This window comes from Scyliorhinus canicula, chromosome 21 (assembly GCF_902713615.1).
Source record: "Scyliorhinus canicula chromosome 21, sScyCan1.1, whole genome shotgun sequence".
In the NCBI taxonomy this organism is placed as follows: Eukaryota; Metazoa; Chordata; class Chondrichthyes; order Carcharhiniformes; family Scyliorhinidae; genus Scyliorhinus; species Scyliorhinus canicula.
Window position 1 is genome coordinate 57,505,506 of NC_052166.1, and position 26,115 is coordinate 57,531,620.

General features: G+C 48.9%; 1 protein-coding gene across 1 annotated transcript in view; it reads right to left on the reverse strand.

Annotated features, from left to right (window-relative positions):
* Positions 1-26,115, reverse strand: part of fpgs (folylpolyglutamate synthase) — a 46,667-nt gene that overhangs the window by 4,530 nt on the left and 16,022 nt on the right. The window contains exons 5-15 of the mRNA XM_038781578.1: positions 24,619-24,733; positions 23,635-23,712; positions 23,273-23,334; positions 22,990-23,092; positions 22,442-22,519; positions 21,404-21,551; positions 15,686-15,787; positions 12,386-12,483; positions 11,451-11,503; positions 9,593-9,668; positions 6,124-6,193 (exon numbers count right to left, since the gene is read on the reverse strand). Of these exons, the coding sequence (XP_038637506.1) occupies positions 6,124-6,193; positions 9,593-9,668; positions 11,451-11,503; positions 12,386-12,483; positions 15,686-15,787; positions 21,404-21,551; positions 22,442-22,519; positions 22,990-23,092; positions 23,273-23,334; positions 23,635-23,712; positions 24,619-24,733 (983 nt within the window). The remainder of the gene's footprint in view (positions 1-6,123; positions 6,194-9,592; positions 9,669-11,450; positions 11,504-12,385; positions 12,484-15,685; positions 15,788-21,403; positions 21,552-22,441; positions 22,520-22,989; positions 23,093-23,272; positions 23,335-23,634; positions 23,713-24,618; positions 24,734-26,115) is intronic.

Here is a 26,115-nt window from a genome sequence, read left to right on the forward strand (position 1 = left end):
CAAAGATGTGCAGGTTAGGTGGATTGGCTGTGCTAAATTGACCCCTCGTGTCCAAAAGGTTAGGTGGGGTTAGTGGGATAGGATGGAGGCGTGGGGCTGAGTAGGGTGCTCTTTCCAAGGGTTGGTGCAGACTCGATGGACCGAATGGCCTCCTTCTGCACTTTAGACGATCTACAAGATGCACGGCAGTAACTCACCAGGTTCCTTAGACAACACCTTCCAAACCCACGACCACCACCATCGAGAAGGACAAGAGCAGCCGATACCTGGGAACCCCACCACCTGGAGGTTCTCCTCCAAGTCACTCACCACTCTGACTTGGAAATATATCGCCGTTCCTTCACTGTCTCTGGGGCAACATCCTGGAACTCTCTCTCCAACAGCACAGTGGGTGTATCTATACCTCAAGGACTGCAGCGGTTCAAGAAGGCAACTTGCTACCTCCTTCTGATGGGCAACTCGGGATGTGCAATAACTGCTGGCCTAACCAGCGACACCTACATCCTGCAACTAAATTTAAAATTAAAGACAACCCACCCATTCCTGGTATTCTTCTAAAACCTTTTCTCAATTGCCTCTAAAATATTTGTGTCTTTTGTTAAAGGTGACCAATACTGTACACAATACTCCAGATATGCTATCACCAATCACAATTGAAGCATAACCTCTACTTGTGTAGTCAATTCCCCTCATAATAAATAATAGTCTATTAGCTTTCCTAATTACCTACATACTAGCCTTTTTTAATTCATACACTAGATGCAGATCCCTCTGCATCTCAGAACTCTTCAATCTCTCACCATTTAGATAATGTTATTTTTATTCTTCCTGTCAAATGGACAATCTCACATTTGCCAACTGTCTACTCCATTTGTCAGATCTTTGCTCACTCACCTTGCCCATGTCCCTTTGCAGTATCCTTATGCCGTCTTCACAATTAACTTTCCTATCTATCTTTGTCATTAGCATGTCGCAACCATACCCTCTATCCCTTCATCCAAATAATTTATATAAACCGTATAAAGTTGAGGCTCCAGCACATATCCACTCGTTACATCCCCACCAGGAAACAGAGGCTACCCTGTTTCTTGTTAGTCAGCCTAATCTGCAATCAATATGTTACAGCCTTCATCATGAGCTTTTACTTCCACAATAATGTTTGATGTGGCACTTTATCAAATGTCTTCTGCAGGTACAGTGCCTCCAATAGTTCCTTCTTATCCACAGCATGCGACTCCATTAAAGAACTGCAATGAATTGGTTAAACATGATTTGCCTTTCACAAAACCATGTTGACTCTGCCTGATTGACTTAACTTTTCAAGTGCCCTACTTTGTTAATAATAGGTTTGAACATTTTCCCCACAACAAATGTTATGCTATATGGCCTGTAGTTTTTTGCTTTCTGTATCCCTCCCTTTTTGAACGAAAGATACATTTGCCATTTTCCAATCGAATGGAACCGTCCCCGAATCTAGGGAATTTTGGAAAATTTAAACCAATGCATCAACCATCTCACTGGTCACTTCTTTTAACACTGCAGGATGAAGTCCATCAGGACGTCGGGATTTGATAGGGCCCAGCTCCAACAATTTGCTCCATACCACTTCCCTTATGATGATCATTTTCCTGAGTTCATCCCTCAATTCCAGTTCATGACTTGCAGCTATATCTGGGATGTTACTTGTATCCTCTACAGTAAAGACTGGTGCAAAATACCCGTTCATTTCATCTGCCATCTCATTATTCTCCAATATTAATTCCCCCAACTCACTTTCTAGGGAGCTGGCGCTCAGGTAGTTAACTCTTTTCTTATTTAAATACCTGCAGAAAGTCTGACTATCCGTCTTTATATTTCCAGCTACCTTTCTCTCGTACTCTAAATTTTCCCTCCTCATTAATCTTTTTGTCTATTCTTTATATTCTGTCCACATTTCTGATCTGCCACCCCTCTTTGCGCACATATATGCTTTTTCCTCAACTCTGAATCAGTCTTCACACAATGGGTTATGTGTCTTCCTCAAGAGATGGTGGAAACAGCTAAATAGATTCTTGATTAACTGGCAAGTGAAAGGAGTTTTTTTTTTAAAAAAGGATTCCAAATTGCCCTTGAACTAAGTGGCTAGCTAGGCCATTTCAGAGTCAACCAGATTGGGATGTCCGGTGGCAGCAATGGATTGATATTTGTCACATGTGCTGAAGTATAGTGAAAAGTATTTTCTGGGCAGCACGGTGGCGCAGTGAGTTAGCCCTGCTGCCTCACAGGGCCGAGGTCTCAGGTTTGATCAAGGCTCTGGGTCACTGTCCGTGTGGAGTTTGCACCTTCTCCCCGAATTTGCGTGGGTTTCGCCCCCACAAGCCAAAGATGTGCAGGCTAGGTGGATTGGCCACGCTAAATTTCCCCTTAGTTGGAAAAAATGAATTGGGTACTCTAAATTTATTTAAAAAGGGAAAGTATTTTCTGCGGCCAAGGGAATGTACACAATACATATTTAGTATACAAAAGAATAATCAACAGAGAACATTGACAAACGGTACCTTAACTAATAGTGATTAGTTGTAGTGCGGAACAAGGGGTCAAAACAAAGCAAATACATGAGCAAGAGCAGCGTAGGGCGTCGTGAATAATGTTCTTACAGGGGACAGATCAGTCCGAGGGAAAGTCGTTGAGTCTTTTAGCTGTGGGGAAAAAGCTGTTCCTATGCCTGGATACACAGGTCTTCAGATTCTCTACCGTCTGCCTGATGGAAGGGTCTGGAACAGGGCCAAGCCTTGGTGTGAGGGGCCTCTGATAATGCTGTCTGCCTTCCTGAGGCAGCGGAAGGTGTATATAGAATCAATGTGGGGGTGGGAAGCTTGTGTGATGCATTGGGCCGAGTTCACCACACTCTGCAGCTTCTTGCGATCTAGGACCGAGCAGTTTGCCATACCAGGCTGTGATACTGCCGGATAGGATGCTCTCGATGGCACTTCTGTAGAAGTTTGTGACAGTTGATGCAGACATGCCAAATTTCTTTAGCTTCCGTAGAAAGTAGAGATGTTGTTGACTGTTGCATCAACATGAGTGAACCAGGACAGACTGTTGGTGATGGTGACCCCCAGGAGCTTAAAGCTGTCGACCATCTCCACTTCAGAGCCATTGATGTAGATTGATTGGGGGGGGCGGCACGCTATGCTTCCTGAAGTTGATGGTCAGTTCATTGGTCTTTCCAACATTTAGAGAGAGGTTGTTTTCGGTACACCGTGAAACCAAGTGATCTATCTCCTTTTTGTAGTCTGATTTGTCATTGTTTGAGATACGATGATCACACATTTGATGGTTCCCGCTCGAGATAGAGTTTGGTCCTTTTTCGCCCTAGATTGAGGGAGCACAGGGTGTTGAGGAAGATGCTGCAAGCAGTCGCAGAGGACGATGGTGGTGCGGATGCATTATTTTCTCGATAAGGGGAGGATTCTGAGACGGGCAAAGGAAACGGGAAAGTGCTCCTGGGGAGGTTACGTGCCAGGACCTAGGTGCGGAGTTGGCCAAACTGCAGGCCGGGTTCAATCGAATCAAGATGGCTCTCTACATGGAAGGAATGAAGTTTGGGGTGTTGTATCCTGCTCGGTCACCCGCCAGAATCGCGAATTCGATTTTGGTACCCCGGAGTAGGCGACTGAATTTATGAGAGATCACGGACTGGGAGGTAACTGAACTTTGGAGATGCCAATGTGGGTAAACATACACCAGGCGGATTGTTGTATTTACTGTGCTTGGGTGCAGAGTGGGTGAGTATGTTCATGGTGAATTGCGGATGGGGGGGGCCACCATGTTGGCTAGTTAACGGGAGTGAAGTGCAGGTGGGTGGAATTGGTGTGGCGTAGTTGGTTAAAAAGAGACGGCAGTGGACATCTTGGGGAGGGCTAGAGGGTACTAGGTAAAGAGGGGCTATAGTTGAGCAGTTAGGATGAGGGAAGAGAGCGGGGAACCCTCCGATACGGTTGATTACGTGGAACGCTCGTTTTTTAAAAAACAAATTTAGAATACCCAATTCATTTTTTCCAATTAATGGGCAATTTAGCGTGGCCAATCCACCTATCCTGCACATTTTTGGGTTGTGGGGGTGAAACCCACGCAAACAAGGGGAAAATGTGCAAACTCCACACGGACAGTGTCCCAGAGCCGGGATCGAACCTGGGACCTCAGCGCCGTGAGACTGCAGTGCTAACCCACTGCGCCACCGTGCTGCCCTGGAATGCTCGGAGTTTGAATGGTGTGGTTAAACGGCCTTGCGTTTTCGCGCATTTAAGGGTTTTGAAGGCAGACACTGTATTTCTTCAGACGACGTACCTGAAGTTGGGGGATCAGACGAGGCTGAGGAAGGGCTAGTTGGGGCAGGAGGAGGAGGAGGCAAAGCTTCAGGGGCTGCAGGCTCTGATTGGGTTGAGGGACCGCATGGGGTCGATGCAGGCGGGGAAGGCCCCGGGTCCAGATGGGTTTCCAGTCGAGTTCTATAAGAAGTTTGGATTGGAGCTGGGGCCCCTGCTATATGAAGATATGATATATAACGTGTCAATGGAGAGTTGTCCCCCAAACCTGTCCCTGGCTTCGATTTCGCTCATCTTTAAAGAAAGACAAGGGCCTGGACCCAGGTGGTTCGTACCGCCCGATCTTGCTGTTGAATATAGATGGGACGTTGTTGGTGAGGTGCTGGCGACGCGGATTGAGGATGGAGTGCTAGGAGTGTTAAGTAAGGACCAGACGGGCTTTGTGCAGGGGTGGGTGCCGGTGAATGTACAGAGGTTCTTTGGGGGACAAGGTAGGGGTGCTGGCTGTCCCCATTTCTCTTTGTCCTGGCAATTGAGCTGTTGGCAATGGCGCTTCGGGGTTTAAGGGGTGGCGAGGTATCGGTGCTCGAAAGGGAGTTTCTTTGTGTGCAAATGATCTCCTGCTGTACATTTTGGACCCAGTCTGGAGCTTCGACAGGATCATGGGGACTTTGGCTGCTTTTGAGAGGTACGAGCTTAACACGTGGAAAAGTGACCTATTCTCAGTTATGCTTGGGGACACGAGGTGGTTTGGAGAACCGCTGCTCCGGTTAGTAGAGGCGAGTTTTCATTACTTTGGGATACAAGTGGCACAGAGTTAGACCCAGCTGCAGTTGAACTTGGCGTGGAAGGTGGAGGGAATGAAAGGTGGGATGCTCTGCCATCGCCATTGGCTGGTCAGGTCCAGGCGGTAAAGATGACAATGTTTCCAAAGTTCTTGTTTCTGTTCCAGAACCTCCCGATTGTTGTGATCAAGTTATTTTTTAGGAAGGTTAATGGGATGATTGAGGTTTGTGGGGACGGGGAGCGCCCCGCGGGTTGGGAAGAGGTTCTTGGAGAGGGCTCGAAGGGGAAGATTTGATAGCGTTGCAGAGTTTGCTGAATCGGGCAGTTAGCATTGCAATGGTCAGGAGGAACGGTCAGATTGAGGGCGGATGGAGGCGGCCTTGTATCAGGGGACCAGCCTCAGGGCACTGCTGTTGGCGTCCCTTCTGTTCTTGCTGGTCAGGTGCTCCACGAGCCCGATGATGGTATCAGCACCGAGGGTGTGGAACCAGTGTTGGCAGCACTTTGGAATGAAAGGTATGTCCCTGGAGGCACCGATTTGCAATAATCATAGTTTTGCGGCAGTGGGTTTTGGATGTGAGGCTCCGGGGGTATAGGCTGGTGTGGAGGGAATATTTAAGGGATCTGTTTGCTGGGAGAGAGGTTTGCAGCTGGAGGGAACATACCAGTTGCAGAAAGGGAGGGAGCGAGAGAGAAAAGTTGAGAGTCTGCTCAGAGAATTCAGCTCTCCAGCACCACACAAACGTTAAATTAATTTGAACCAGAAGATGCATCACTTCTCCCATTAAAAATGGCAAAGACGGACCTTGAATCAGAGAACATTTTAATTATAATAAACATATACATACAAGAAATAGCACAAGTTCTATAAATTTGTCTTTTTTGTACCTATTGCGAAAAAACAATACATTTTTTGTAGTTTAACTCATCGAGATAGTGAGAATATTTCGCCATGATGGCTCTCGGACGGCAAGAAAGCTTCCAAGGAGTTCACATTTCAAAAGAACTAATTTACCAGAACTGCACTTACCAGCGTTAAGGTTCGTCTGTACCACGTCAAAGAGATTGGGGCAGAAAACTGCAAAATCAAACTGACAAGGCTGAAAAAAACAAACAAACATCAGGTTCTCTTATTAGCTGTAGGCAAGGCCCCCATCACAGACCCCGCTTCCCCCCCTAACCCACCCCCGTGCCTACATCAAGCGGCAGCTCTGACCCTCCTCACCCGAGAGCAGCCTTTGAAATCTCTCCGACTTACCCTTCATCAGGGATTCAACCAGAACAGAGAGCGGGAGGCCACATTAAAGGAGTATTGTGTGCAACTTTGATCTCCTTACCGAAGAAAGAATGTAATTGCCAGCAAGGGAGTGTGGCAAAGGTTCACCAGGCAGATTCTTGGGATGGCAGGTTTGTCACACGAGGAACGACTGAGTCAACTAAGTCTGTATTCATTGGAGTTTAGAGGAATGAGAGGGGATCTCATTGAAATGTATAAAATTCTGAGTGTTGACACAGTGGTGGCAGGAATGGTTCTGAGTGTTGGCACAGTGGTGGCAGGGATGGTTCTGAGTGTTGGCACAGACTGGTGGCAGGGATGGTTCTGAGTGTTGGCACAGTGGTGGCAGGGATGGTTCTGAGTGTTGGCACAGTGGTGTCAGGGATGGTTCTGAGTGTTGGCACAGTCTGGTGGCAGGAATGGTTCTGAGTGTTGGGACGGACTGGTGGCAGGGATGGTTCTGAGTGTTGGGACGGACTGGTGGCAGGGATGGTTCTGAGTGTTGGGACGGACTGGTGGCAGGAATGGTTCGGAGTGTTGGCAGGAATGGTTCGGAGTGTTGGCACTGACTGATGGCAGGAATGGTTCGGAGTGTTGGCACTGACTGGTGGCAGGGATGGGCGTTTCCCCTGGCTGGGGACGGAGTCTAGAACAAGGAGGTCACCGTCGCAGGATACGGGGTAGCCGATTTAGGCCCGAGTTGAGGAGAAACTTCTTCACAGAGGGTGGTGAACCTACCACAGAAGGCTGTGGAGGCCAAGGCACTGAATATTTATTCAAGTAGGAAATCGATTTCCAGACACTAAAGATGTCAAGGGGTGCAGGGAGAGCGCCATGGTATGGTGTTGAGCTGGAGGATCAGCCACGGTCATATCGAATGATGGAACAGGCTCGATGGGCCGAATGACCGCCTCGTGCCCCTACTTTCTACGTTTCGTCACATTTCCAGTTCCGACAACGTTCATTCCGTTTTTATAAATTTAGAGTACCCAACTGTTTTTTTTTTCCAATTAAGGGGCGATTTAGCGTGCCCAATCCACCTAACCTGCACACGGACAGTGACCCAGGGCCGGGATTGGAACCCGGGTCCTCAGCGGCGCAGTCCCAGTGCTAACCACTGCGCGACATGCCGCCCCGATGCCGTTCATTGTTGAATAGTTCTGAGACTGACACCTTCAGTGGGGCACGGTAGCACAGTTGCTTCACAACTCCAGGGTCCGGGTTCGATTCCCGGCTTGGGTCACTGTGCAGAGTCTGCGCGTTCTCCCTGTGTGTGCGTAGGTTTCCTCCGGGTGCTCCGGTTTTCTCCCACAGTCCAACGATGTGCTTTAGTGTCCAAAAAGGTTGGCTGGGGTGCTGGGTTACAGGGATGGGGTGGAGGTGTGGCCTTAGGCAGGGTGCTCTTTCCAAGAGCCGGTGCAGACTTGATGGGCCGAATGGCCTCCTTCTGCACTGTAAATTCTATGATTCTGGGTAGAGAATTCCTAAAATTCACAATTCCTGGAATGAATCGTGTGGTCGTGTAAATGGCATCCGTGGGTTCATGAGCACTGGATGGGTCGGGACACAGTCGCTCGATGATCTTGCCCTATCCTTGTTGCAGGTACACCATCAACAATGCGAGCTCCTGCTGACTTGTTCAATTCAACTAAACCTGCCAACCTCAGCCTTTGGTGAGTACTCACTACTTAGTCAGTGAGGTATTTTTCACGTTTCTCATACCAACCTCTCAGTGAATATAGAGAACATAGAACATACAGTGCAGAAGGAGGCCATTCGGTCCATCAAGTCTGCACCGACCCACTTAAGCCCTCACTTCCACCCTATCCCTGTAACCCAATAACCCCTCCCAACCTTTTTGTTTGGTCACTAAGGGTAATCCAGCTAGTCTGCACGTCTTTGGACTGTGGGAGGAAACCAGAGCACCCGGAGGAAACCCACGCAGGATAACGTGCAGACTCCGCACAGACAGTGACCCAGCGGGGAATTGAACCTGGAACCCTGGTGCTGTGAAGCCACAATGCTATCCACTTGTGCTACCGTGCTGCCCAAAGGGACATTGGGACGGAGTGCCAAAGCAGAGGCAGTTTCCTGCTATAGACTCACCAGGGCTGCCCAAACTCAATTCACATAGAACAGAACACTTCAGGCAGCTCGATCCTCTTGGTCTGCGCTGGATCTGAAGGCCAGTGGACACACCCAGCTCTCCGGGATCATTCCTGCGTCACTTCTCTCTTCTCTGTCCACTTATGTTTTTGGGGAAGGTTGGTAACCAAAACTGAGCATTCAGTCGCGGTTCAGCCAGTAGCATTCCAGCCTCTGAATCACCAGGTTCCGGGTTCAACCAGAATCAAGGCTGACACCCCAGCTCAGTCCTGAGGGAGTGCTGCACTGTCAGGGATTCAGTCTTTCAGATGAGGTCTTAAACGGAGGCCCCTTTTGGCTCCTAGGGTGGATACGCAAGACCCCATGACATGATTTTGAAGAGGAGTAGGGGAGTTATCCTCAATGTCGTCCCAATATTTATTCATTGTTCAACATCACACACAGAAACAAATTATCCACATTGCTATTTGGGAGAGTTTGCTGCACGCAAATCGGCTGCCGTGTTTCCTACATTATAACAGCGACTACACTTTAAAAAACTCAAGTCACTGACTGTAAAGAGCTTGGGAGGTACCTGGTGAAAATCCTCGGTTTGATCTCTGACCTAATAGATATCTGAAGGCAACCCACAGGGGAAGGGGAAAGAAATCCCGTGTTTCTTTTCTTGTTACAAGTTATTTTAAACCCTGCCACACGGCACAAGCTTTATACCATTGCGACTTTTAGAGTGGACTTCACAGTCTCACGATAAGGAATCGGCCATTGAAGGCTGCGGAGAAATTTCTTCCCAGAGATCTCCAGATGCTCAGGCACGGAATATATTCGGGGTGGAGACAGACAGAATTTTCTGCAGGAAAGCGGAGTGGGTGTAGATAAGCCATGGTCTTCCTGAGCTCCGGGGCTGCGTGGCCTGCTCCTCTGGCTTACGTTTGTACTTTGTAACTAACCAGCAGAGGAAGCCGAAGAGAAGCCAAACTCAAAACTATTAGGTGTGAACAAGAGTCTCTCTATTTATAACAGGGAAACCCTCCAACATACTGAACAACCAGATAAAAACCACCCCCCCCCCCCCCCCCCCCCCCCCCCGAACAGGATACATTGCACAGTCCATTCTTACCATGAGTAATTTAAGGAGAGCGGCAGCATCTCGTTCCCCTGTTGTGTTGAACAGCAGCACCTGTACTACGGGTCCTCTGCAAGAAGAAAAGCACTCAATAATCAGACACCATATCAACTTCACACTGGCAGCTTCGGATCACTTACCTCCCAGAGACCGGGGCAATGCGCCCCTCCCAGAGACCGGGGCAATGCGCCCCTCCCAGAGACCGGGGCAATGCGCCCCTCCCAGAGACCGGGGCAATGCGTCCCTCCCAGAGTCTGGGGCAATGCGTCCCATTACTTGAACCTCAAGACACAGGGTCTGGGCCGCATTCCCCCATTATCCACACCACTCTCCACTCTTGGCGCCCCCCCCCCCCCCCAAAGCGTCTGGGCTGTTTGACCCATGACCCCCTCTCCCAGATTGCTTTGAGGAATGAAATGCTCGGACACAGAAAAGGAAAGAGCAGGCCACTCAAAGGATGAATGCAGCCGCCCTCTTTGTCAGGCTCACTTTGAATTCACCCGGAGACAATGATCCAGACTGGAACACAGTTCAACAGGTACCAACCGTTGCCGTGACATCTTTCATGGATCGTCTTTTTTGACTAGAGTGATGCAAATATCAGAGTTCTTTAAAAAAAGGCCAATGGATTAAACACTGAGCTCTGCTGTCAGAATAACCACAATGGCAAAATGTTTGGCTTGAGGGAGATTGGAGGGGTCAATTCAAATGGTATCTGAATTATCCCAGGAGGTGGTGCTGAGTCTGGCTGCCGCATACAAGAATAATAATATTTATTATTGTCACAAGTAGGCTTACATTAACACTGCAATGAACTTACTGTGAAAATCCCCTAGTCACCACACCTGTTCGGGTACACTGAGGGAGAATTCAGAATGTCCAATTCACCTAACAAGCACGTCTTTCGGGACTTGTGGGAGGAAACCGGAGCACCCGGAGGAGACCCACGCTGGCACGGGGAGAACGTGCAGACTCTGCACAGTGACCCAAGACGGGAATCGAACCTGGGATCCTGGCACTGTGAAGCAACAGTGCTAACCGCTGTTCTACCGTGCCGCCAATAATTCTGGGGGCGCTGTGCAAAATTCTGGTCACCAGACTGCCATAAACAGAATGCTGGAAACACCCAGCAGGTCAGACCACAGCAGAGTTAAAGTTTCAGGTCAATGCCCTCAACGGTCATCGACCTGAAAGCTTAACTCGTTACCCTTGCCACAGATGCTGCCAGATGGGCTCAGTATTTCCAGAATGTTCTCATTTCAGACTTCCAACACCCTCAGTATTTTTCTTTCATAAAGGATGCCAAAGCATCCACAGAGACGCAGCGATAAATGTGGAGTGTTCTGGCTGAACCAATGCAGACTCATCAGTAAACCAGAGGAAGTCCGCACAGTATAGTACTTGCCAAAAGCAATAAGACATAGAATATGCCTCCCATCAACCCTAATGGGATCCACCCCATCCCACCCCAGTCTTGCTCGTTGTCAAGTCCTCCATCCAACCACCACAAATCTGCCCTGAGCAAGTCTCTGGCCCATGATCAGAAACGACAATCATGGCTAATGTGTGTGTGTGTGTGTGTCCCAACGGACTGCCAACCCCATACCACCCTCTACTCCACCCCTCGTACAGCATCACGGTCATTGTTTTCCACCCACTGGAGATTCATTCGCTCGGCACAGACAAGGCAGAGCCTGGGACCTTGCTGATTCAGTCAGATACCAGGCACTGCATTCAGTTCCTGAGCAGTCAGCACAGGGGTGGAGGAAGCTGCTACGAGGCCACGTGCCCAAGCCCAATATTACAGTTCCGCCTGACCCATGGGTACAGAACACAGTCACCAGGTACTTACCTCGCAGTTTCCGCCTCCTTTAACGAATGCTCCCGAAACCACTTCACACAGGCCTGAAAACACAAGGCTAGAGTCAATGCTCACACCACGAAATAAAAGGCTGCAAGGAGCATAACTTAATCCCTGTCTAAGAGTAGCCCCCTTCTTCATCACCCGCGCCTTAAAAATAAACGCAAACCCCATCCATCAAACCCGGGAAGCCACCAACCCCAAATATAACTTCTCTGCTTTCAAAACTTGGGCGTGTTGTTGTCAGCAAAAATACGTGTCGAACTTTCCCACAATCTCAGAGTCAGGTTTCTGCCACTGCAGGAAATGGCCTTAACCAGAAGTATCAAACATTCTCTGGGACTGTGATAGTTACTTCCCCTCACTGACCAGACCATGCTCGCACAACACCTCTCTCTCCTCTAGTATCCGACTCAGAGGGATTATCGGTGTTCTGTTGCACCTTTCGCTATCCAACAATAACCAGCAGTCACTTGTCTTCCTGTTCTGGCACAACTGTGTCCAGGACCCAACGTCTGCCTGTAGCCTCTTCCTTGTGGGGCTCCATCCACGTGAACTCCGTTGCTGCATTTCCAGCCATTCAGCCCCTTTCTCCTCGATAGTTGGAAAACACAGCATCCCACCGCAGCTTTCAATCCCAAATCGTCTCCATCACGGAGATCAGCTTCTCTTCTAGAAGGAAACCCCAATCCTGATGTTCCAGCATCTTAAATTAGGTTAAGCACGACCCAAGTTTCCTCTCTGCTCTTACCATTAACCTCCTTGCAAACAGTTTGCCCAAGTGTGGACAAGTGGGTGTGCAGGGTGCCTTGTGCGTTCAGCGAGCATTCGTACAAGGCTCTGGTTGGGTTTTCAGCCCTTCCCACTGTGCTACAGACTCCAAGCAACACACCTTAACACTCAGGGCCCAGGTAATGCCAGCGCACCTTTATACTGCCTATCGTATGAGCACCATCAATGTAATACGTCAGAGGTCCTCGTCTGAGGATCTGCGAGCGGCCCAGCCATTCTGCAGAATGCAAACCTACAGAAAGAGAGGATTGAAGACACCAAAGCAATTAATTCTTCTCTTTAAAACCCCCTGGGCCAGCTTTCAGGAGAAACACGTCCATATGTTTTGGTCCTGTCCAAATCAGGTGTTTAGGGTAACCTCTAAAGTGGTGCACATGAAATTGGACCCGGGCCCTCGGAAGGCCATATTCGGCGTGTCGGGCCAGCCGGGGTTAGAAATGGGCGCGGAGTGGTTCCATATATATTGTCTATTTTGTTGTTTCTATACCAAAAATACCTCAATAAAGTGTTTATTAAACAAAAAAAAAGAAATGGGCATGGAGGCCGATGTTGTAGCCTTTGCCTCGTTGATCGCCTAAAGGCGGATCCTGTTAAGGTGGAGATCAACCTCTCCACCCTGTGCCCTGGCTTGACGGGGGGAACCTGCTGGAATTCTTGACGCATGAAAAGGTCAAATTTGAACTGAGGGGGAGGATGGAAGGGTTCTACAATTCATGGGCGTTATTCATTATGCACTTTAGAGAATTGGATCACATCGAACATTAGGGGGGAGTTGGGGTCTGGGAGGGTTGGGGGGAGGGGGGGCTGTGTGTTAATGGTGACTATGGGTGATTCCGGATTGCTTTTTGTCATTTGTTTATGTCAACATGCGGGCTAATGTTTGGGGTTTGGAGGGAGGATGGGATTGTTGTTATTGATATGGGGATTTACATTACATTCGTTACTGATTATTGTTGGGTTTAAATTTGGGAGAAAATGTGAAAAGGAGAATAAAATATATATATTTTAAAAAGGCTGTTACCTTCAAAAGAGATTTAAGAAAGCCAGAGGCAGAGACTCTCGCCTATGTCAGCAAAAAGCTGAGCACAATCTGAAATTTAATGCATGATCAGTGGGTGTCAATTCAGCACCAGACGCTAGAACAATGAAACACGCTGCTTCCCGAATTACTGCAAAGACCATGTGTTATGGAAGTGAAATTGCTGGTGAAATCTAAATCCACCAGGTGGCAGCAGATGCACACATTTATATCTCTGCAGCTAATTCACAACTACAAACCCCTGGACCAGAGACCTACAATGAGTCCATTTTGTTGGGGTTTTTAAAAATTTTTTTTATTACCATTGCACTTGTGAGAAAGTACCATTGAATTAAAACAGGAAGTGCTGGAAAAACCCAGCAGGTCCAGCAGTATCAGTGGAGAGAGTAGCAGGGTCGGTACGAATCTGCTCTGGTTCTGAAGTCACGTTGGACTGGAAACATTAACTCCCTCCACAGGCGCACTCAGCCTGCGAGGCTTTTCCAGTGTTTTTGGTTTTTATTTCAGATTTTATGGGCAGGGGGGGAAGACAGTGGTTAGCACTGCTGCCTCACAGCGTCAGAGACCCGGTTAAATTCCGACCTCGGGTGCATCTTCTCTCCCATGTGTGCGTGGGTTTCCTCCGGGTGCTCCGGTTTCCTCCCACAGTCCAAAGATGTGCAGGTTAGGTGGATTGGCCATGCTAAATTGCCCCTTAGTGAATAAAGGTTAGATGGGGTTACGGGGTTAGGGCGGGGGCCTAGGTAGGGTGCTCGAAGAGGGCTGGTGCAGACTCAATGGCCCAAATGGCCTCCTTCTGCACTGTAGGAGTTCTATGAATTCTTACGAGGTTTTTCAGTATACTTAAATTAAACATAGAACATACAGTGCAGAAGGAGGCCATTCGGCCCATCGAGTCTGCACCAGCCCTTGGAAGGAGCACCCGACTGAAGCTCACATCTCCACCCCATCCCCATAACCCAGTAACCACACTTAACCTGTTTGTACACCAAGGGCAATTTATCATGGCCAATCCACCTAACCTGCACATCTTTGGACTGTGGGAGGAAACCGGAGCACCCGGAGGAAACCCACGCAGACACCGGGAGAACGTGCAGACTCCACACAGACAGTGCCCCAGCAGTGAATCGAACCTTGGACCCTGGCGCTGTGAAGCCACAGTGCCAATCACTCTGCTACCGTGCTGCTAATATCCTTCAAGGATGTGAAGTCCATAAGGGCTGACCTACTTTGTTGCTGTGTGGTTGACTCTTACCCACCTTCTGAAGTGACACTCAAGGTATTCAAGTCATCATTAGCCACACTGATAAGAAGGAAGTGTGTGCCGTTTTCTTAGTCCTGGGGAAGGACAGCCTCTTTGATGTGGAGCGGGAAGCTCTCCTGTTCCATCCCTAATAAAAACGGCCCACACATGGCTCTCCTGAAGCACTGAGCTCCGTCCAGCGTGCTCAACCTCTGACGGTCAAATGTAGCTTTTAAGGCCATAAGTCCCAGCAAGCCAGCAACAAAAGGAACCTACTTTCTTTAAGCTACAAAACCAGTGCGCAGAGTGGACAGGACAAGCACTGAAATCTATCACCTTAGGGTGGCATGGTGGTTAGCACTAATGCCTCATGGCGCCAAGGACCCGGGTTCGATCCAGACCCCGGGTCACTGTCCGTGTGGACTTTGCATTCTCCCCGTGTCTGCGTGCGTCTCACCCCCACAACACAAAGATGTGCAGGTTAGGCTAAATTGCCCCTCAAGTGTTCAAACGGTTAGGTGGGGGTTAGAGATAGGGTGGGGCGCGGGATTAAGCAGGGCGCGCTTTCCAAGGGCTGGTACAGACTTGGGGGGCCGATTGGCCTCATTCTGCATTGTAAATTCTAAGAACTGGATCCGGGCTGACAAGAACAGGCATTATGCCCAATCTCAGCCAAAAGAACCACCTTCTCGATCTTGGTTTCACCCCTGCCATCCTGGCTGGCTAGGGGAGGGTGTGGCAGAGTCAGAAATAGGGGCATAATCTGAAGTTAAGTGTGGATGAAGCCCTTGGTTTAATTCAGGAACTCTATCGTCCAAGAGGCTGCGAGAGTCTGAGAATGATGAGATTTATTTTTTGTTAGGAAAAGGTTTGGGATGGAAGGCAGGTGGATGGAGTCACCGTACAAATCAGTCACGGATGATGCTGCAAACGGTTTGAAGGGCCGAATGACCTCACTCCTCTTCCTACTCCACCAATGCTGCAAAAGCTCGCGTCGGGTTTTTATTAATGTTCCCCCATGCACAGGGGCTGTCGGCACACTTGATTTAGTATCAGATGTTCAGTCGTTGCATCCGAAACTGATCGGAGTGTCCTCGGGGTTTTGGGGGGGGGAAAGAGATCAGAAAGGTGGGGAAAAAGTTGGAATGTTACCGTCTATCATGGGGGTGGGCAGGTAGAATCCTGAGCTGACAGGCGGTCGCTGTTTCCCATGCTCCTCAACAAAATCCAGCGAATCTCGGAGCGGAGGAAAATCTGCAAGAAGGAAAACAGAGAAAAAAAAGGGTTTCAGAACGTCGCAGATGCTCCAAACCCGCTCGCTCAGTTCCGCAACCCCGGGGGGGGGGGGGGGGGGGGGGGGGAGAGAGAAGGGAACCTCAAACTTGAGAACACAGCCACGGGGAATTAAATGCAAATCCGTGGAGCCACCACAAGCTGGCAGAATCGTGGAGCAATCTTTCCAACACTGTACAATGGTCAAAGCAGCTGAGGTGCAGGTCGGGCCTTCAACCAGGCGATTCGGAGTCCAGTCACTAGAAGGCACCCGACGACAACTTGCCTCGATTGCACAGCTGAGGTCAGGAACCACAAAGTGGGCCCTTTGTGTAAGGCAGCACTCTATTGGAACTTAAGGATCCCTGAATCCAACTGTGGCTCAGATTAAAAACACACAGGAACATCTCGGTCCGCACGGAATGTTACACTAGAACGTAGACACTCAACGCGGCTGCTACAGAACAGCTTGAAGCCTGCTCGCCTCAATTTATATTCCTGTCTAAACAAGTAACCACACAGTAGATGGTGTGTTCACGCTCAGCATTCTAATCGTGCTGCAATCTACTGCAGGGCGCTCCACCAGGGGTCACTGTCCTCCTCGTGTCTAGGGTTCCACGAGAAAGGGTCTGTCGAAAATAACCAGGGAAGTGTCGGACGTGGACCATGCACAGTCCACGTGATGCTTCATTAATTGATTTTTAAATCCGTGTTTCAGACGCAGGAGCTTCAACGCAGCCTGTAACTGTGTGTGTGTGTGTGTGTGTGTGGGGGGGGGGGGGGGGGGGGGGGGGGGGGGGGCAAGTCACCTCACAGCAACACCACATCATCACCCCCCACCCAAACCCTGATCTTGTGCCCTGCAATTAGTTTCATATTGAGTAAGAAATGCAAAATTAATAAATATACCAGTTTGATTATCTAGTATTCATACTGAAAAAAAAACATGCTGTAATACGTGGGGGAGGGGGGGGGGGGGGGTCATCTGTGGAACCTTCTAAACATGGAGGGGAGCTTAAGGAAAAAAACGGTTCAGGACCCCTGTAGCAACAGGGAGGGGGCATGGTGGATCATGTAGCCTATAAACAGAAGCCTAAAAATAGTATTTCCTTGTTCATGTCAAACAGGGTGGTACTGGACTAAAAGGCACAGTTTAACACTAGCCCTGCACACTACTGACAAAATATTTTTCACACCCACACCCAAGATCCAGAGTAACACGGGTGTTGTTGCAGATATTTCCATTCAAAACATCCCCACAGTGAGCAAATTGCTGCTGCAATTCCAGTAACACATCAAGAATAGTTTTTATTTCCCTGCCCCCCCCCCCGCCCCCCGAGTTACCAGCCCACAGTTGGAGGTTCCTTTCCGATGACATTAAGCCCCCACTCTGTCCGCCCAGTCTCCACCCACTGATGGGATTGAGGGAGTAATCGGCGAGTGGGGCGGGTAGCAATATCGAGCGCCATCCTTTCCCCACAATATCTGCTCACAGCAGATGCCAGGAGAGTTGGCAGCACAGCCACCCCCCCCCCCCCCCCCCCCCACACTTGCCTCTTGTTCCAGCCCAGAAACACTGACGCCAATTGTAGTGCTGCCCTCCGCGATTCTTCCATCTCCCCAGCCGCGATGGGTTCACTCAACAGGGGAGGTGGTGACACACTGCCAATGTTTCTGGACTGGTAATCTGGGGGCCCTGGCTCAAGCTCCAGGGACATGGTTCAAATCCCACCACACTATTTAACTTCAATGAATAAAATATGGAATTGAAGGTTAGCCTCAGTGATGGTGATCGGGAAACTATCAGTGATTAACGTTAAAAACCCATCTGGTTCACTAATGTCCTTTTTAAAAATAATTTTATCCTCCTTTTTCACATTTTCTCCCAAATTGACACCCACCAACAACAAACAATAATCAGTGACGAATATAATGTCAATTCCCATATCAATAACAACGATCCCATCCTCCCACCAAACCCCAGACATTAGCCCCGCACGTTAACATAAACAAATGACAAAAAGGAATCAGGAATCACCCATAGTCACCATTAACACAGCCCCCCCCCCCTCCCCCCGCCCGATGTAATCCAATTCTCAAAAGTGCATAATGAATATTGCCCCTGAATTGTAGAACCCTTCTTCCCTTCAGTTCAAATTTGACCTTTCAAGCCAGGGCACAGGGTGGAGAGGTTAATCTCCACCCCAACAGGATCCGCCTTCGGGCGATCAACGAGGCAAAGGCCTCCGCACCCGTTTCCACCCGGCTGGCCTGACACCCCGAATAGGGCCTCTTGAGGGCCCGGGTACAGTTTTAATCCTCCAGCTTTGGACAGGACCAAAACATAAGAATGTAGTTTGCGAGGCCCACTCCGCAACGTTCACACACATCTTCTACCCCCTCAAAGAGCCGGCTCATCCTCGGCCTCGTGAGGTGTGCTCTGTATACCACCTTCAGCTATATCAGCCCCAACCTCGCGCACGGGGTGGAGGCGTTCACTCTCTGGTGCACCTCACAGCAGAACCCCTCTCCCAACTCTTCCTCCCACTTTGCTTTGATCCCTTCCAGTGGTGCCTTCTCCTCTTCCAAAATAGCCCCGTAAACCTCCAACACTATCCCCTTCTCCAGTCCCCCTATCGTCAGCAGATCCTCCAGCAATGTGGAGACCGGCTCCCCCGGGAAGCTCTGTATCTCCTTTCTGGCAAAGTGTTGAACCTACATGTATCTAAATATTTCCCCCTGCTCCAGACCATACTTTGCTCCCAGCTCCTTCAATCCTGCAAACCGACCCCCAAGAAACAAATCTTTTAGTGTCCTAATTCCATTCTCCTCCCATCTCCAAAAATTTCCATCCCACTTCCCTGGCTCAAATCTACGGTTCCCCCGAATTGGCATTTCCCCTTGACCCTGCACCCAACCCGAAGTGCGGCCGAAGTTGCCTCCAAATTCTCAACTAAGTTATTACTACCGGACGCCCCGAGTATTGCCCAGAGGCTGTTGCTAGCGCCTTCAATCCCGACCCCCAACACAAACTGTCCTCCATTCTGACCCACTGGAAATCAACCCCACTAATGTCCTTCAGGGAAGGAAATCTGCCATCCTTACCTGGTCTGGCCTACATGTGACTCCAGACGCACAGCAATGTGGTTGACTCTTAATGGCCCTCTGAAATGCCCTAAATAGCCAATCTATCCAAGTGCAACAAATGTTGTCCTTACCTACGATGCCCACATTGCATAAATAAATAAATAAATAAATAAAAGAAAGAAAGAAAGAAAGATTCAGAGCTAAAATTAAATGCAGAACTCCCAGCGACTGGGTTCATCATAACAATGGGGGGGAATTTAATGTTACCTATTCCTGGCTAGGAATCATGCAAAGCACATGATTCCAATTACGGGATGAACCCGAGCCACCTGTAATCATTAACCCACACAGGGGTAGTGGGGGGGGGGGGGTTTATCTTCTACCAAACAGCGCCAGATTCAACAACTGCTCCCAGCTCCCTCCCTCCTACTGTTTAAAGAAAGACATTCTGCAAAAAACAGAAGTAAACAAGAAGGTTAATCATAAACCACTCTTAACAGATTGGCCCAGTACTTATCCACTGGGTTAATATCCATCCCAGTCTGGCGTGATTAAAGGGAGCGCTTTCTGCTGAGTGGCAAGAGAACTGTGCAAAACGAGTTTGGGGATTTTTTTATGCCTCGCAGGAGGCACAGAAAACTGTCCTCCTTTGGGATTAAATTGCCAATCTGACTCAGACAGACCATAACGCTGCTTTGGTTATCTGGAAATATCAGAATGAGCAGTAGGGCCATTGTAGCTGTGGAGGCAACTGGACACTGCACACCCCATGGTCCTAGACCGGGGCTAACAGAATGTTTAAAAGATTCAACCCACCAGCTCTGACAATTTTCACCTCGATTAACTCAAAAGTTCAGCAAAAATAAATAGTGTACATTTTTGTAACTGTAAAGCATGAGGTTGAATCAGGAACGCTTGGCAGCGCACCTGCCGCAGAGACAGACGGTTTCAGGGCCAAGTCCCCTTTCCGGGACTTGAACAGGAAAAAGGCTGACACTCCAGTGCAGTACTGAGGGAGGGCTGCACTGCCAGAGGTGCTGGCTTTCGCATGAGACATGGTCCACCTTCCTGCTCTGGTGGATGCGAAAGGCCCCGGGGCACTATTTCAAGCAAGGGTTATCTCTGATGTTATGGCTGATATTTACCTCTGAATCAAACATCATTAAAATCGGGCCATCTGACCAGTATCCTTCCTTGTGTTTTGAGGTGAGGCACAAATCCACTGCCTCACTTAGAAACATAAAGAACAGGAGTAGGACATTCTGCCCCTCGAGCCGCCTCCACCATTCAATGCGATCATGGTTGGTCCTCTATCTCAACTCCACACTCCCGCGCTCTCCCCATACTCCTTAACCCTTTTAGTACCTAGAAATCTATTTTTCCTTAAATATATTCAGTGACTTGACCCCCGCCGCCTTCTGTGGTAGAGAATTCCCCACCCTCTTGAGTGAAGAGGGTTCTCCTCTTCCGTCCTAAATGCCCACCTTGCATCCGGAGACTGTGGCCACTTGTTCTAGATCACACCCCCCCCCCCCCCCACTATGATTAACAGTGACAAATGCTTCAATGGCCATAAAGCGCTCTGCGATGTCCAGCGGTCGTGAATGTTACACAGACAAGTCTTTCTATTGTTTAATCTTTTCTTTTAAAATAAATTTAGAGTACCCAATTATTTTTTTCCCAATTAAGGGGCAATTTAGCGTGGCCAATGCACCTAACCTGCACATCTTTGGGTTGTGGAGGTGAAACCCACGCAGACATGGGGAGAATGTGCAAACTCCACACGGACAGTGACCCAGGGTCAGGATTCAAACCCAGGTCCTCGGCGCCATATGCAAGGCCAAGATGGGGCTAGAAACAAGCACATTTAACTCAAAAATGATCCCGCAGAACAGTTACAGCACAGACCATTCAGCCCATCGTGTCTGCAACAACTCTCCAAATTAACAATTGATTTAGGGCCACTCTCCCTCCCGCCTTCTCCCCATAACCTTGCACATTCTTTCTTTTCTGTTAGTCAAAATCCCTTCCGAATGTTTCGGTGGGACCTGTCCCTACCACTCTCAGGCAGTGCGTTCCAGGAATCTGTATCCTCAAACCCCCCCCCCCATGCATATTGGATAGTTTTCAGTCGGTGAGGAAGAGCGCATGGAGTCGGGTTGGCAGCTTAGAACATAGAACATAGAACAGTACAGCACAGAACAGGCCCTTCGGCCCTCGATGTTGTGCCGAGCAATGATCACCCCGCTTAAACCCACGTAACCCGTATCCCAACAATCCCCCCATTAACCTTACACTACGGGCAATTTTAGCATGGCCAATCCACCTAACCCGCACATCTTTGGACTGTGGGAGGAAACCGGAGCACCCGGAGGAAACCCACGCACACACGGGGAGGACGTGCAGACTCCACACAGACAGTGACCCAGCCGGGAATCGAACCTGGGACCCTGGAGCTGTGAAGCATTGATGCTAACCACCATGCTACCGTGAGGCCCCCTAGCTTCTCACCTGGATGGTGGTGGCGCTGAAGCCACGTCCGGCACAGCTGCAGAGCCAGCGACGCATTGGACTTCTGATGTTCCCCGGCTAACCCCAAGCTCAGCTTCTCCTCCTCGGACTGGAAACCTTCCAAATCCGGACAGAGCTGCAGGAAACACTGGGGAAAGAAGCACAAGGAAGGAGCTCGTCACCCAGCCAATTACTTTTTAATGGCAAGTTGTTTGAATCATTGTGCCGGGGCACCAGGGACAGTGGCCATGGAGCACAGTTAGCCCCATGGTGTCTCTCCTGGAGTGGGCGAAAAGAGACATACATCTGGTTTGGATTTCTCCTGGTGTTTCCTGCAGGAATGATGAACAGTGAAGACGGGTTGCAGCACCGGACGTAGATTCACTGCTGGCCACAATGATAAGCATTGTTCCCATCACCATTCACCTCCTAGTTTCGTCTGTCGTGTAAGACAGGCAGTAGAGCCAGCCTCTATGGCAATGCAAACCAGCGGAAGGGACTACAGTGCACAAACACCTTAGTATCAGAACATCGTCTCCAATCCAATTCCCACAAACGTTAACAGCAAATCCCTGTGGGTGGAGGTTGAAAACTGCTGTCCGTAAACCAGGGCTTTAGCTCAGCATCTGAGTAAGCTTCCTCTGGAGGCATGGTGACGGAGGCACACAGACCAGGACTGATCTCAGTAACCTGGACAATGGAAGTGGGGGATTGGGGAGCGGGGCACGGCAATTACGATTCCTCCTGGACTCCATGACTATTACTGGACAAGGGCACCAGGTGAACATGGAATGTGACTAGGCAGTGTTGGCCCCACGGTTAAGTAACCTGACCAAACTCACTGCTTGCATTCACTGAAACACTGAACTGTAAAGGACAACGGAGCACGTCCAGTCGCCAAGCAAAATTCAGCCAAGTGGCGAAAAGATTGACGGGGGAAATCCATGGTTCAGTCTTCAGGACGCACATCCTCAACATTGCAGGACAGCTTTCAACGGAAGTTCCCCACTGAGCCGCCCTCACCGCAGCAACACTTACCCCGATTTCCTTTGCTCTTTCGACAAGGACAGCCATGGGGTCGCTGGGCTGTGGGACTGTGAACGCTGGGACCCCTGGCTGGAAAAAAAACAAGGAAAAAGCTTCGGTTGGCAACAAGAGTCAGAAACTGGAGTTACAAGAGCAATGGGAAGAGCAGAAGGAGAGAGCGGAGGGGGAAATAAAAGAAGGGAAAGAAAGAAAAGAACAAATGAGTTGATCAGATCTCGGGGGCATCCCACTCATGCTTCCTATCTAATGGGTTTTATTTTTTGAAGTCAAGACAGAAAGAAAGTTCCAAAAAAAAAAGAAGCAAAGCATTATTCCGTAACCCAAAACCCTGCATTTCAAAAGCATAGATTTTTATATTGCTCAATGTGAGGGACGTTTTCAGCTCTCAGCGAACCAGCTCCTGTTGGGCAACTCACAGAGTTCAAAGCCGGGCTGCAGTACAAACAGCTTCTCTCACAGGCAGGACTGGTGGAATGTGTGGGAGGCAGGTGCAAGACTCTCGTGTTACGGGGTGAGGCTACAAGACGGTTTCCGCTTACCTTAAAGATTCCTCCTTTCTGCCACGCAATTTTCTCCATGGTGTCCCCCAGGATGCTGACATGATCGATCCCCAGTGACGAAACCCCACACACAACGGGACGTCTAAAAGATGTCAAAGAAACAGGTGATCAAAATTCCACTCCCCCAGGGTAAGTGACTCAATCTAAATAAAGAGCAGGCACATCTAGAATGACTGAAACTAAGGACGACAGCCCGTAACCAGGGGTAGACACTCCAGTGTGTTGGAGGCTGGAAGGGGGGAGGAATCCAATGAACAATTACCTGATGATGTTGGTACAATCATAAGCTCCACCAATTCCAACCTCGATTATTGCCACGTCAACCTGAATGGAAAGTAAAGGTAAAACTCAAATATTAATATTAATTTACAAGAAAATTGTAGCCACCAGTATCCTCAAATAAAACGTGAACAGTCCGGCTGATTTAGTGATACGCACCCCCCCCCGCCCCAGATTGTATTTATTTCTCACCGCCATGCTCCTAAACGCAAGCCTGCAAATTGATTTCTTACAAACAGCTCCTAAAATTCCCACGGGGCTGCTTAACAGGTCAAAGCCACAGACAAGATTGGAATCACTCTGCCCTCCATACGAAATGCGATGGCACAGAACTCAGCAGGTTACCTTCTCGTGCAGGAAGACGTGGAAGGCAAGGATGGTGAGAAAGCGGAAGTATGCAGGCATGGTCCCAGAGTCAGCATCCTTCACAAGGCATCAACACAGGAGATAAGAAAAAACAGAGTTGGTTAGAGGCAATTCTATGACTGTTTTATGCCGAGCCCAGGAGCAAGCAGCCTCCCAAACGCTACATTTTAATGGGGCCACGTATGCATGCATGTGAGCCTCACTACTCAAATGCAAAGTGGGACCAGATAAACTACAGCCTGGAGCACAAGAGGGAAATTCTCAGGCTCAATTTCACACCGTGTGGCCTGCGACGAACATCAAGCTGACCAGCAGAGTGTCTTTCATGGTTGCACCTCACTACAGGAATAAAAAAACAACCAAATTTGTTTTGTGAACGTCGTTGGCATGTTTCAAACAGATTTAAAGCCCTACATGAATGTAATGTTGTTGTTAAAAGCATTCCTACTGTAATGTCATTCCACACTCCCAAGATAAAGCAGCAGCTCAGCGTGGCTGCAGTGTGTCCTGTCTGTAGGATACGGCAGTAAATCACCGCTGCAACTCCTGCCCCAGCCACCTCCAAGGTGCACGAGTGTCGCCAATGCTCACACCACATGATGCGAGTTAATCAGTCACTGGGTCAAAATGCAAGCGGTTCCCCACCCAACAGCAGAGCGGGAGCATCTTTATCGCACGGGCTGCAGAAGCTCAGGAAGGCGACTCAACAGCCCGTTCTCAAGGGCAATTAAGGATGGGCAATAAATGCTGCCTTGCCTGCGACGCTCACATCCCTTGAATTAAGTAAAAAATAGCTGACAAAGAAAACCAGAGCGTCTCTCACTGGCTGTACTATAGGCAAGAAGAATCTTTCAGCAATTCACAAAGATAACAAACATTATCCATTTTCGCACACAGCCTAAACAGTCAAAATACACAGATTAAGAACTGCCACAATACCCGAAAGACACAGAACCAGCTTACCTTCGTTTCATCCAATCGGTTGTAAACCTGCCAGAAGTACTTTGTAAAGAGCTCTCTGCCGATTGGTTTGCCGTTAATTCTGATTCTCTCCCTTACTTGCACCAGGTGTGGGGAGCTAGTTACAAAGGAGAGGATGGTTAGAATACACCACGTGGAAACAGAGGCAGACGCGGGAGGTAAAACAACAGAAAAGTAACGAGGGAGACTGGAGCGAGAACAGGATAATTTTTGAACAGAAAGTCAGGAACAGGAGACATAAAAGTGAGGGGGGAGCCAAGGAGGGGCGAAAAGAGGAAAATGAATCAGTGAGAACAGGAGCAATCAATCCATGGATCATGGGGAGCGAGAGAGAAAATGGGGGGGGGGGGTGGAAAGAAAAGAATAAAATGTAGAGGGAAAGAATAAGTGAATGTTTGTTTTTAAGACCGAGATCGTGGTTAATTACAGCCTTGTGATGCTCTATGACTAGAAAACCCAGGACACAAAGCTTCAACAGTAAGATTCCACTAAGTGGAAAGACTCCGCGTTTGTTCAAACTGACCAGAACTAGGGGTAACACAATGACCCCATTGTCCAGAAATTATCTCGGACGACAGGTTTGTAAACCCAGCTCCAAACCCGTGACTGCAGAGACGATTCAGGGAAGGCCTCACACTCGCATCATAAAACGGTTCACCAGATGATACCACACGAGTCGAGTTTTTCATTTTAGAACAAATGATAGGAGGGAAAATGGTAGCGTAGGCGTAAATGTTTCTGGACTGGTAACCCAGAGGCCTGAACTAACGCTCCAGATGTGCGAGTTAAAATACTTTCACAGCAGCTGGGAAATTTAAATTAAATCCAGCAGCAATTACAAGTTAGTTCCAGAAATTATGACCGTGGAGTGACCAGATTGGTGTAAAACCCCATCTGGTCCACCAATGTCCCTTAGAGACGGAAATCTCCTGCTCTTACCCAATCACCAGGTCCACAGCAATATGACCGACTCCTAACTTCCCTCTGAAGCCCTAACAAGTTATATCGAATCCAGTCCAATAAGAATAAAGCCAGATAGACCACTGGGTACAACCAACTCTGCCCAGTCAACCCTGCAAGCTCCTCTTCAGCATCATCTGGGAACTTGTGCCAAAATTAGATTAACAGGATAAACGTCAGCACCGTCTAAAAGCAAAAAATATGAGAACAAGGTGCAGACTGGCACTTGGGGATGGTGGCACGGGGGACTTCATAATGGAGGACCAACTTCATGGTCTGAAATCGTTAAATTCAATGCTGTGTCCAGAAGGTTGTAAAGTGCCAACCTGGTGAAGACACACACACTCCGCGGACCATATGTGTGCTAAACAGTGTGCCATGGACACAGAAAGGTGCCCCACGACAAAAGAATCGTATAAAAACTTTGAAAACCTTCCACGTCCAATTATGATGGTGGACAATCAAACAAAAGAACAAGCTCCACAGAGACTCCATCCTCAATGAGAGTGGAGCCCAGCA